General features: G+C 39.4%; 2 protein-coding genes across 2 annotated transcripts; both read right to left on the bottom strand.

Moving 5' to 3' along the window:
- Positions 1 to 665: 665 nt before the first annotated feature.
- On the bottom strand, positions 666 to 2,266 carry plekhf1 (pleckstrin homology domain containing, family F (with FYVE domain) member 1). Its single transcript, XM_062418472.1, has 2 exons — positions 1,898 to 2,266; positions 666 to 1,410 (listed from the first exon to the last, which is right to left on the bottom strand). The coding sequence occupies exons 1-2, from the start codon at positions 2,142 to 2,144 to the stop codon at positions 812 to 814; spliced, it is 846 nt and encodes a 281-aa protein (XP_062274456.1). The 5' UTR covers positions 2,145 to 2,266; the 3' UTR covers positions 666 to 811.
- A 4,011-nt stretch (positions 2,267 to 6,277) lies between these two features.
- pop4 (POP4 homolog, ribonuclease P/MRP subunit) lies at positions 6,278 to 12,518 on the bottom strand. The gene is made up of 7 exons (XM_062417074.1): positions 12,434 to 12,518; positions 10,469 to 10,524; positions 9,550 to 9,776; positions 9,351 to 9,428; positions 9,198 to 9,259; positions 7,825 to 7,926; positions 6,278 to 6,726 (listed from the first exon to the last, which is right to left on the bottom strand). Exons 1-7 carry the CDS (start codon positions 12,438 to 12,440, stop codon positions 6,590 to 6,592), a joined length of 669 nt encoding a protein of 222 aa, XP_062273058.1. The 5' UTR covers positions 12,441 to 12,518; the 3' UTR covers positions 6,278 to 6,589.
- Between the last annotated feature and the right edge of the window lie 600 nt (positions 12,519 to 13,118).

Below are 13,118 nucleotides of genomic sequence, written 5' to 3'. Positions count from 1 at the left end.
TAATGAATTCAGGCAGTATTACCATTCTGCTTCTGTATACTACAGTACAATTCATAGATGCTACTGTAAGCCTTGATGCCAAACATGGTGATAATAAACAACCTACCTATATTGATTTAAGTCTATAGTTATCGATCCAGTATTAACTAATCTAATAGTCTGGATCTATGCTCACTACAAATGATAATAAACTGTTCAGTATCTAAACGTTTTTCTTGCCTCATAATGCCATCCTGTCGGGGTTATTTTTAAATTTGACATTTGTCATGAAGTCTGAAATATCCTGCTAATAAACAAACAAATAAGATAACATATGGTAACCTTCCACGTGGAGGGCTAATAACACTCAAATAATCACAAACACATCTTGTTTCTGCTTTGGAAGTGTTTTATTGTCCATAGTTCATTTGCAAAGATAATGCAAAGACAAATGAAATACTTTTAAATAAATACCCTTTCCCATGAACAGTACATATACATGTACACATCTGATGGAAATCATACTTTCAGAACAGAAAAAAATAAAGTGACAGCTTCACAGTTATAGTGTTAACACAAAAAGCACAATGTGTAAAAAGCAGTAATGACAAATTGTTCACATACATAAATAAATAACAAACAATATTGTTTTACTTTATACATCATTCTGTCGCTTTGGGCATGGCTGGGTCAAAATGCCTTTTTAACATGCATCCACTGTTCATAGCTATAGCAGCTTTGTGTCCATGTTTCTTGATAGGCCCACATTGAGTCCATGTAAAGAAGTCCTATACAGGTTTTGTCTGTGTGGCTGCAGCCAATGTGGTATAGTTTAGTGCCTCACATGCTCTGGTTTGAGGTAAACATAGGTGGACCTGGAGCCCATCTCACAATTCATCCACCTGCTGGTATCGTGGTCCTCCACCTGATCTTCTTCTGTGTCCTCCTCACTGAACTCCTCCAAGTCATCTTCTTCTGAGCCTGACTTTCCTGTGCTGTCCCCCCTTAGACGATTGATCTCTTGGGCCTCTGCCTCCATCTTCAGGATATTTGGTTGACATATGTCGCACACTCTCAACCGCTTTGTTGGATGAATATGTTTAATCACCGCTCGCTTTTTGGAGCACGCATCGCAGACCACGAAGCCACATTTTCGGCAGTGGTGTCGACGAATGGTCAAGGTGAACCTGTCAGAGCAGCGCATGCAAATGGCCGAGGCCTGGTCTGGAATCCAGGTAATGGCAAATTTGGAAGTGGGTATGCGCCCGCCGCTCTGCAGCAGTCTGTTCTGGCAGTCCTCGATGTGTTCCATCCAGGCTTGCTTCTCCTCATAAGATTCAGCTGCCACGTAGAAGGACTTCCGTGGCGTGCGGATCAGCCACTGGTTCCTCATTCTCAAGCCGTCCTCCAGGTCTTGCAACTGGATGTCCTCTGAAATAATAAAAAGATGGCAAGTTGAGACAAGGTAAGAAAGGTATTGACACCTGTTCACCAATAATAGCTTTGACCTGACTGATACTTTTTCTGTTTGAAACATTTGTTTCTTTACAGGCATCCTTTGATTCAGAGTGTCTAGTTCGAGAATATTGCATTCAGGTGATAGTTTTTTGTCAATGTAACCATATTTTTCATTATTGTTGGAGTTGCACCAACTTTCTATAACTGTAGCTGTCCCCGCCTTTGCTGCAAATCAATGCAAATTGCATCCAAACAATTAGCCTTGAATGTCAACCTCTTGCTTTTTGTCTGTCTTCTTATAGACAGACTGTTTTGGCCTGACTTGTTCTTCTTTCAGCTGTCAAAACACCCTACAAACCCTACGAATGATGCAATCAAACCTATTTTACCCTGATCTTTCTCTTCAGGGGAGTCTTTGTCTGACTGGATCATGTTCTGCAGGAGCAGATAAGTTGCTCACCTAGAGGGATGATCTTCTGTTTCTTGTGCCAGCGGCCATGCAGAATGATGCTGCCATACACTAGCACATCATTGAAGAGGAAGAAATCCTTACGCTGTGGCCCCCGTCGGCTCTGCTTTATCAGCCGGCCCTCTCCGATCAGAACTCGATTCAGCTGGGACAAGGATTTGCTCAACGGTCCAAATGAGTTCTCTACAGCCTGGATCCGCTCACGGTTCTCCTGAGCAAATGTTAGCTGGTCTGCCATGGTGTCTTTGTTTCTGTAGTAGTTGACAAGTTAACAAGTATCCGCTTCCAGTGCAGCAGTCAGTGTGTCTTTGCTGATGGATGCTTGGGTGTTCTCACGTGTTCGTCTTGTCTGTCTAATGAGACAAGCAGCACAGCTGAAACTCTTATGTGTTATTCTTGATGACGCAAAGGGTGCTTTCCAAAGAAAGCCTATCTTTAGAGACAAACACGTTCTGCAAGAAGGAAGTGGGCGGGCGCTTCATTTGAAAGTAGAGACAAGAAATTCTCAGGGAAGATGTGTCAGCATTTACTAAAAAACACTAACTCGAAATGCCTTGCTGCTGGGCACTTATGCTGGGAACACTTCTAGGAAACATTTTTACAAATATGCCACGTTTTATTAGATGATATTACATAAAAGTCATGTTTATTAACTGAATTAGTAATTGATTGTATGTATTTGACTGTTGACTTGAAGGATGTATACTTATTATTTCATAATGCATCACCAATCATAATTTTAATAAATACTTTATTAATCCCTTGGAGGGCAATTACAAAAACAATGAATTTAATTAGGTGTGCAAAAAAAAATTTCACGACACGAAATTATTGATTGAAAAAGCAACAACAGATTAAGATCTTCTACTGTAACTAGTAGCTACACTGTAAACCCGGATAAGCTGATTGTACTTAAACCATTTGTGTCAAGTGATTGCCTCAAACCGTTTAAGTAATTGACAGTAGAGAACAATTAATTTGTTCAAGTATAGTCAACTTAAATATACCAGAGTCAGAATTGAACAATTTTAAGTTATATACACTTAAATGGTTTAGGTAATCAACAATCGAAAATAATTGTGGAGTCTACTTAAAGGAGTGTAGTCAAAACTTAATATTATAAGTTAAATACACTTGAAATCCTAGTTTTATTAAAATGTTCAAATATTATGTTTGGGATAAGAAAGTTCCAATTAAATTCTTCTTGTGTCAATGACAACACAATGCAGTACATTTTATTTATTTTATTTAGACATACAACAAAGCAACACATATGTATTAACAATGAAGCTCTGTGTGAAATACCAGATGCAAATCCAAAATAACAGTAAGACCTTGTTTTCATAGAATTATCAAAATGGGTCTTTGCCAACAATTACAACAGTATATTCTTACTTTTTGCTGCAGATATTACCTTACAGTACCTTTCTATGATGCAGCACATAGAACATGTGTATTGAATTATGAAACGATTTCCTTCCAAATACAATCACAGCACCGTTTTTTAATTGTTTGCTCTGTGAACAATTTTCAATTTTCAAAAACAAAACAACAACACTGACCATGTAGCAGCTAATGTGTCTTACACTGCAAGATCATTCTTCAGCTTTTGAACCTTTGGAGGTAGCATCACTTCGACCCAAAATTTAACATTACCTGCTGAATGAAGGTAAAAGTGTTTTCAAGCCCTTTGGGTATTGCTTGTGGAGTGCGTAAAGCCAAACAAGAGGCACATTGCTTGAGGTGCAATCTTAGTGAGTGCTTCCATTACAAGGCTGCCCTCTAGGATGATCCCCACTATTGAGGGGTTTAGTTGTGGCAATGCTGGGCTTGCTGGGCTTGTTGGGTTTGCAGCACTGGTGTCCTCATAGCAGAGGATTCCCACTGGAATGACCACAGTCTCCCTCATTAAGAAACAAGACAAAAAGAGGATATTCAGGTTAACAGCAATTTGTCTACAATCAGCTGTATGGTCTTCACAAATGTGTATGATTTTTATATTTCACAGTGGTTTTATTTTAGATAATGTTGTATAAACAAAAAGTTCCAGTTTTTTAATTAGTTGATTGAATAGAGAAAACAACTCGCCTCATTCAGGCAGAAAATGGTATCCTCTTTACGGCAGGCAAATTTGTGAAAAACAGAAAAATGCAGGTAGAAAATGTATTGTCCAAGGAGCATGCAAAGTGCAAAAACCTTAAATTGTTCTGTGAAAATTTGTAAATGGCTCAACTTTCTCTGTAACCTCCAACGGACAAGCACAGACTTGTTTTGAATTTTTAGCCAATCACAACAGGGCAGCACTGTGGCCTGTAAGTAATGCAATAAAACTCATTTTTAAAAGTGGTATGTACTCAAACTGTTTGCATAAAAAGAACTTTGGGGTTAACAGTGTATGGATAAAATAAAGCTGACATGACAAGAGCTCACATTTCAAAAACAGATGACGGCCGTTGTCATCCGTGTTACTCATCTGGGCATTTTTCTGCTTCCATTCGAGTTTATTAAATGAGTCTTCCTTCTTGCAACTAGCTGTGTGAATCAACCACAGGCGGGTGTATGCCTTCTACACATCTGGGCGATTTAAAGGAAATGGCAAATGTGGAAGTGGCACAAGTGGAGATTTATATTCAGCTGCATTTATTTTTTGGCCACAGTGAGCAGTAAAATCACATTTCTGACACTAATGTATTATTGCATCATAACGGTAAGTGCCCAAGCAATGAACACTACTATTAAAATGTTTTGCCCTGACTGAAAATCTTAACAACTGTTCAATGAATTATCTTAAAATTTTACAGGTATTCATGATCCACAGAAGATGAATCCTAGTCATTTTTTGAGGGCAAAATGAAGTGAATACATTTCATCCTAAGTATGGAGGCCCCCAAGGGTCACGGAAAGAGGAATAAAGCATTTCATTCATTAATAACTAATTGCACAATTAAAAAGAGGAAATATATAAAGAGATTTACAAAAACATCTTTACAATAGTCAATAAAAAGATCATTTAGAAAATAAAGTAATGAATGAATGGCATGTGGAACAACAATAATAATAATAATGATAATAAAAATAATAATAATAATGATGACAAAGGAAATTTCTAGTAGCTATCTGCAGCAGATTTGCAAGCAGGCCATAAAAACTGACAAAACATTTTTAGAATCTACATAGTTGCTTTCTCACCTGAAAAAATATGAATGAATTTAAATAGTTTAACTCACATGCATATATTTACTATACAGTTTGGATGAAAACAAATGCTGAGTCAGCCCATTACTTGAAATCATAAATAATGATAAACACTTGGGGTATTGAGATATAAAACACAGTAAACAGCACGAAAGAGCGTGAGAAACTTCAACATGGGAAGTGAGGTTGTGTCAAATCTTCCTGTCCACGTCTACACACTAACTTTCTCAATATTTGCAGACTGACTGAAACTTGTAGTACACGTTTAAAAAGGACAGTAAATCCAGGTTTTACAGAGGGGCTTTCTGAGATTTGTCTCATATATACTTATCGACTAAGGAGTCAAAGATTAATTAACCCTTTGGCTTCATTTATGAGTGAGCTCCATGTGCACACAGCACAGCCTGGACACATTTAGAATTTGAAAGTCTGGATTATGCAGTTTTGATGTAAATCTGAGGTTTTATGGATAACCTCTGCCAGGCACGTCTCTGAACACTACTGACGCCAAATGTTTGGGTCTACAAATTGGGTTACAGATACCTCTAGTTCAAGTGAATTACAGAGTGGGAATACGTGGGAGGCAAACTAACTGCTCAGATGTTCATCATCAACAACACTTATCTCAGTCATCGTTTTAAATGTATTTTTATTGAAGCAGAAACAACTCACAGCCTAAAAGGCACAATTAAGTCCTGCATGATGTTTCCTAAAAACAAAAAGAGGATGAGGACTTTTCTCACTGGTCTCAACTGTACATTATAAATTATATTATTAAAGAACATTATGAATTAAAACTAAATTAACCCTGCAGCCTCAACGTTCATATAGTAAAACTGACTAAGTCGACCTCCACTATCCGACAGCAGCCATTTTCTCCACCACAGGCCGCTTACATGAGCCATCTTTTTTTCATCAAGGACTGCTAAATAAAATAATGTGATAAAGTCTCCTTCATATTTTTAATATGTGTACTTTACAATTCCTGTATTTCTGGAAAAACACCAGACGTGCATAGGGCACGTAGGACTGTTACTCATTTTCCCACTGTGGTTTTGTATGAAGATAGTTACATCAGAACAAGCTAATACTGAACACTGTTTTATTTACAATCTATTTAAAAATGGGTAGTTGCACCAGAGCATGAAACTTTTATAACTGATACCACTGAACAACATGCTAGACCAACTAACCCTTCTCTGGCTAAAGTGGTTCTCCAGCAGTTTAGCATTCAAAAAGCTGAGGGACATGCATGAGACATTAACAAAAGAATGGTCTAATTCCCCATAATGTAACAGTCTTCGTTAGAACCTCTATCCCCGGCCTGGACATCATCAGCTTTATCTCAGTTAGGTGATGGTGTTTCAAATGATGGTTGCCGTTCCTCCTGATGGCCAGTAGATGGCACAAATCTCTCCAAGTCAGTGCTGAATGTCTCTCCGTTGGCTGTTGAGTCTCACTGTGTCCTGTATCAACCACTCACTGCCATCACAGGTCGATGGTTCCTCTGACTTTGAACTTCTTGGCTGAGCGTTCGCTGGCTCGCTGCTCAAACTTGCTCCCGTAGATGTGAGAGACGAAGCCGTTGATCTCCACCGAAAACACACTGTTCCTCTTGGGGATCACTGTCACACCATCAGTGGAGGGTGAGGGTGAGAAAAAAAATATATACGAGAGGAACAATGTGTTAGTGACACTTTAACACTAGTATAGATAATACAATGATAAAGATTGCAACATTGACTTTAAATGAATGAATGAAAGTGTTGGTCAGATTCTGATAGTACGTGGAATCATGAGGGCAGAACTGTTTTTATAGACTGATCTGATATGAGAAGAATCTGCTAAACAACGTCAAACTGTATGCCTGAGTTTATGAAACAGATTTCATTTTCTTTATGCTTGGTTGTTTAATGATGTTAATCTTGTGTTGTATAGAAAGTGTTACTAGCTACTAAGGCAATATATAAAAAGCATATAAACAAGAACATTTTTATACCATTGTAACGCACAATACGTTGTCTGTGCTTTCTCATCTCACAGGTAATCTGGGCCTGTAGACGTCAGGATGATAGATTCCAGTCCTGGACCTTCTAGCTTCAATGTTTATTTTTAATGTGCTTCTATCTCTCTCCTATTCTTCCTCTCTCTCCTCTCTACCCCGACCGGTCGAGGCAGATGTTCTCCCACTTTGAGCCTGGTTCTGGTTCTGAGGTTTCTTCCTGTTAAAAGGGAGTTTTTTCTTGCCATTGTCGCTAAGTGCTTGCTCATGTGGGAATGTTGGGTCTCTTTAAAATTAAAACCTGAAGAGTTCGGTTTAGACCTGCTCTATGTGTAAAGTGCCTTGAGATGACTTTGTTGTGATTTGGCGCTATATAAATAAAGATTGATTGACTGATGATACAATATGGCAAATTAATGTAAAATCATAACTGATCAGAAAGTTCTACAGCAAACATATGATTGTTTCTCCTGAAAATCAGTGAACGATCATTCAAATATTGCCCAGTCCTAACAACAATATCTACTGGACAACATCTCATATTATTATATCAATATTGTGTCGGTGTATCTCCCAGCTATCCGTTGCAGCATATGTTACCATGGTGATGTGTTTCAGCAGGGCAGACAGCTCAGTCTGAAGACACAGTTGGCCTGCTCACTTAGTAACCTGAGCCCGGACATGCAGGAAGAGAACATGAGCATGAGATAACAGTATCTACCTTTCAGTTTGTCCTCTTTGGTGATGATTTTAAAGACGTGTTTGAACTCTTGGACCAGAATTCCTGTCGTCCCCACGTATGATGGACATTTGGACCGAACCACTGTGAGAGTGAAAAGAAAATGAGAAATGACAATATTTTATGTAGTGACCACAGACTGATAACAGGTACAAAAACAGATACCTACATACTATAAATCACACGACAGGATTACATAACCAATCAGCATCATAATGTCATAACAATACCGGTAACTGCTTTGGCGTATATCAACCTGCTACAGTACAAAAAAACGTGGTTAGTTGACCACAACATTTATAAATGAAATGAAATGAACAAAACACTCAAGACAGAAGCAGAACATCAGATGTGGCAGAACCAGCACAGTTTGTCTTCTGTCATTATTTTCTGCTGATGCCATAGTTAGTCCATTCAAATCAGAGCTCAGCTTGAATCCATCACGTTTAGAGAAATCTACCTGCTGTTATGGACTCAGACCTAAACTCTTAAATACATATTAAAGGATCAGACTGGCCATCTTCTATATTTTTCTCATTGTCAGCAGATCTCATGTGCGGAGACAAACCAGCGATGAACACATCCTACTAACAAGTATTGTGTGTAAATGGTAAATGGACTGTACTTATTTAGCACTTTTCTAGTATTTTTGACCACTCAAAGTGCTTTTACATTACATGTCACATTCACCCATTTCACACACAGTCATACACTGATAGTGCAGCCATCAGGACCAATTCGGGGTTCATTATCTTGCCTAAAGACACATCGCCATGTGGACGGGAGGAGCCTGGAATACAACCGCCTATCTTCTGATTAGTGAACAACCCATTCTACCTCCTGAGACACAGCCACATCACAATGTGTGCATTGTGTACTATTAGAAACACCTTCAATGAGACTCACCACTGCACTGGATGACATGTTGCTTCCTACCTGGACACAGTAGTTACAGTAGTCTCGGTGATAACATAGTAACCCACAGGAATGAGGTTCCTGGTACGACAGATGCCACTGAGCATGTGCGGAAATGCAGTTTCATTCACAGAGCTTCTCTAGCTTGTTGTGCTACATATCACGACATCTTGACTGCACTGATATTCTTTGAGAAATGTGTAATGTAAAACAAAATCAAGCAGTTGTGATGTGAAGCTCTGCAAATGGAACCACAATTCTGCACGTGCTCAGTGGCGTCTGCTGTACTATGAACCTCTCTCTCCATTACAGTTACAATCTTCTAATATTGTTTTTTTTTTCCTATCTAAAAATGTTGACTTTATTCTAAATGTCCCTACAGATGATTTGCATTGCTATCTTACTGATTAAAGTCAGTGTAATGTAGACTTGATATCTACCTGTGATGATGGCACCGTGGAAGTCTGCCTTCAGAAGCTTCTGCTGCACAAACTGTGGATTGCTGCAAAAAACAACATGAGCTCATGAGACTGATGATAAGACCTTCTAAAAAACTATTTAATGAGCGATGTCAGAGCTCCAAGCTGATTTACCATGATGGTTTCAATCCATTGCACAGGTCAATAATGTATTGTCTCCAGAGGTCATGCAGAGGCAGGAAAAGCTCGTATCTACAGTGATAATGAATGAAGAGTACATTGATGTTATTATTTTGATGTTACTTCATTCACAATAGGTTTTTTTTCCATATGAGCTACAATTACTGTCCCATCTATGAGACTTCTGACTAACTTCTGGTGTTCAGGCTTGATGTCGAAGATCTTCATGGCTCTCTTCTGCCGAGCATTCAGTCCTTTGGCTTTCTTGCTGCTCCTCTTCTTCTCCTTCTTGGGCCTGGTATAGCCCAGGATCACAGCTTTGTGAGTCAGCATGTTCTTCAGGTTGTGGCGTGAGTGCTGCTGGATGCTGTTCTTCAGGAAGGCCTGGGTGAAGGCGTCTGCTTTGGACCTTGTCTGCGACTGGGAATGAGACAATGACACAAGTACTGTCAGCAACAGCATTGATATTTTAACAGCACATTTTACTGGATTAAATCGACATAAACCAACCAACAGTCTTTTTTTCTTCAAAACTTTACAAAGGAAATCCAGCCGGGCTAAACGTCATGACGTAAGTGACGTCGGGAGGATCTCAACGCTGATAGGCTATCGCGGCACAGCGTCACGCGATGTCGCTGCAAAAGTTCAAGATTTTCAACTCGCGCGTTGACGCGATTTTCGCGGCATCGCGTCCATCGCGTCGCCCAGCGCGAATTCACGTCTAATCACGTGTTTGCATTGACTTAACATGTAAACTTGTTGCGCGTCATCGCGTTTGGTCTGAACGTAGCTTGAGAGTAGAAGTTGCAGCAGAGATAAATTACACTGCCTACAGGTACACTACACCAGAGGTCTCCAACTCTGCTCCTGGAGAGCTATTACCCTGCATGTTTTAGGTAGCTCCCCACTCTAACACACCTGATTTGAATTATTAACTCATTATCAAGCAGCTGAAGCTTGTCAAGGGCTTGATAATGAGTTGATTATTAGAATCAGGCGTGTTAGAGTGGAGATATACCTAAAACATGCAGGGTAGTAGCTGTCCAGGGGCAGGGTTGGAGACCATTAGACTACACATAGTAGCAACTGTCAGCTGAGAAACATCCGCTCACCTCAACACCAAGAGCCTTCACCAGGTCTTGAGGGATTGTGGCTCGAACGAGTGCTTCTGTTGAAAAGACACAAACAAAACCTGATCAAACCGGACCCCTGCAGTAGGCGTTAGCTTAGAGGAGGCTACACACAAGAAGTACAAGAGCTAAACATTATTAAAGTTCTAGTGGTAATGACAGCAATATTACTCCTGCTTCCAAACAAAGTCAATATAATCATACCATCAACTTTTTCCCCTGTTCTATTACTTCTATAATATAAAATGTTGTGGGGACATAAAAAAAAAACTCCAGGCCTCAAAGGTGCAGTGTGTAGGATATACTGGTATCTAGTAATGAGGTTGAACACCTAAATACTTCTCCCTCACCCTTCTCTTTAAAGGCTGTAGGAGAACATATGGTCTCATATGAAACTTGTTGAAAAACAGGAAAGGGCAGTGTTTGATTTGTCAGTTCTGGGCTACTGTAGAAAAATGGTGGCCTCCGTGGAAGGGGACCCGCTTCCTATGTAGATATAAACGGTTCATTCTAAGGTAACGAAAACAAGATTCTTAGTTTCAGGTGATTATTCACTATTAAAAACATACTTACGAAAGTTATATTAAATTTCTGCCAAGTTCATTTAATTAGATGCCACGAAGTTGTACGTACTGCCCCTTTAAAATTCTACATACTGCATCTTTAAATCTGACAGAATTTTTTCTTGACTGTCTGAATATGTGTTAAACCTGCTGATTCATGCATAAACTAAGAAACTAAAGAAAATAGTCCGCAGCATTATTGGGCTAATATAAGGACTGCCTGCCTTGTTTAGTATTAGTACTGACAATGGAGTGTGTTAATTAATAGTGACTTTGAGATAAGCAGAAGCTCAAACTGCTGTTCTATGGAGCTGTGTACTTGTAGCATTGGGAGTACTGGTACAAAGTGTTATCCTTCACTAGCTGAATCTAGAAGATAACTAATAACTAATAAGACATAAGTTTATATGTATATAAATATATGTTTTCTGCCAACATGCACAATACCAGAGCACTATTATTACTTCCATTCAAACAAACCCAGGCGTAACAATGTAGTACTTTCCAAAACTATTCAAACTGTTCACCTATGCTTGCTTCATTTATTTGGATAAGCCCATTGTTATGAGCAAGCTTCCAGTTATTTGTGTTTCACTTACGTCAAACCAGGAGCCTTTACTCTACTTTACTGTCATTATTTACTTTGTCATTGTTCACAGAACTCAACACACTTCTCTTTACCAACATGTACAAAAATAACCTCACACCCAAAATACACTCAACAATAGTGCTTAAAGGTCAGGGTCACAATTTTTCAAATCAGGTGTTCATATGATCAGTAAAGAGTTTTCCCTCTCTGTTATCATTCCTCCTGTTCATACTGACTATTAAAACATCTCCTTCAAATGTGCTTTCAATGGAAGTGATGGAGGACAAAATCCACAGTGTGTCCACACAGTCATTTAAAAGTAGATGATCAGCTTCTATTGAGCTTCATCAGTCTGAGTTAGTCATATCAAGTGATATCTGACACATTTACAGTCTTTTTAGCATCAGATTCCCTCTTAGTGTTTCCCTGTTGAGCTGTGGTGGAAGTATAGTAACAAAAAGACTTTGGTACTAAAAACACTGTAACACTGAAACATAGAAGATGAAGATTTGACTCATTTGGACGCTGAAGCTTCATATTAGCTTCTGATCAACTTTTAAATCCATGTTTACACAGAAGGAGGACTGTGGATTTAGTCCTCCATCACTTCCATTGTAAGAGCATTATGAAGAGATCTTCTAATGGTGAGGATGAACAGGAGGAATGATTACAGTCCAATAGTGAATGAACAGAGGAGTTAAAGGGGATCAGACTGGCTGTAGCAGTCTCTGTATATTTGAGGCTCGTCTATATCTTAAAACCTTCACTCTACTCATCTTCGGCAGTTAAACTCACCTTCCATTTGTGCGTTTTTGCGGACTTCCAGAAGAAAACTTAATTCATGTAGATGACAGCATGAGATAAACACATGTGTTATGAATCCAATCACTTCCTCCTCCAGCTGGTTTTATTTCTTCTTTGTGTGTGTTTCCAGCAGACAGTCCGCTGTGAGGCGCAGTATCGCCCCCTGCAGACAATAACACGCACTGCAAGCTAAGTCTGCTTCACAATCAAGACATGAACAACTACATTTAGACACGTTTTTAGTCTATTCATAAGGAACTTTTACCTGCTTACATTGTTATTTTCTTAGAGGGAAAGGTGACATGTTGTCAACAGTATCAGCCTACTGTCCAGGGATGCCCCCTAGACTTGGTGGAGGTGGTGGGAGAAAGGAGTATGAAAGCCAAGCTGTCATCTCTCTCATGAACCATGAGGGACAATCTGACCGCACTGGAGAGCTCCTTCAGCGACAGACTCCTTCACCTAAAGTGTGTGAAGGAGCTATATCACAGGTCCTTCATCTCTGCACCGGTCAGACTGTACAACCAGCACTGCTCCCAGTAAAACCAGCACTGCTCCCAGTAGACCTCACACACCCCTGACCAGGACAATTCCACAAAGTGAACTTTTTAATGCACACAACTGTGCAATATTAGTATTTTTGGTACGTCATTACTTCAGTTCAACTGAGTTAGCT

The sequence above is a fragment of the Scomber scombrus genome, chromosome 1, assembly GCF_963691925.1.
Source record: "Scomber scombrus chromosome 1, fScoSco1.1, whole genome shotgun sequence".
In the NCBI taxonomy this organism is placed as follows: domain Eukaryota; kingdom Metazoa; phylum Chordata; class Actinopteri; order Scombriformes; family Scombridae; genus Scomber; species Scomber scombrus.
The sequence above is the reverse complement of the archived record's forward strand: the minus strand, read 5'-3'. Positions and strand labels throughout refer to the sequence as shown.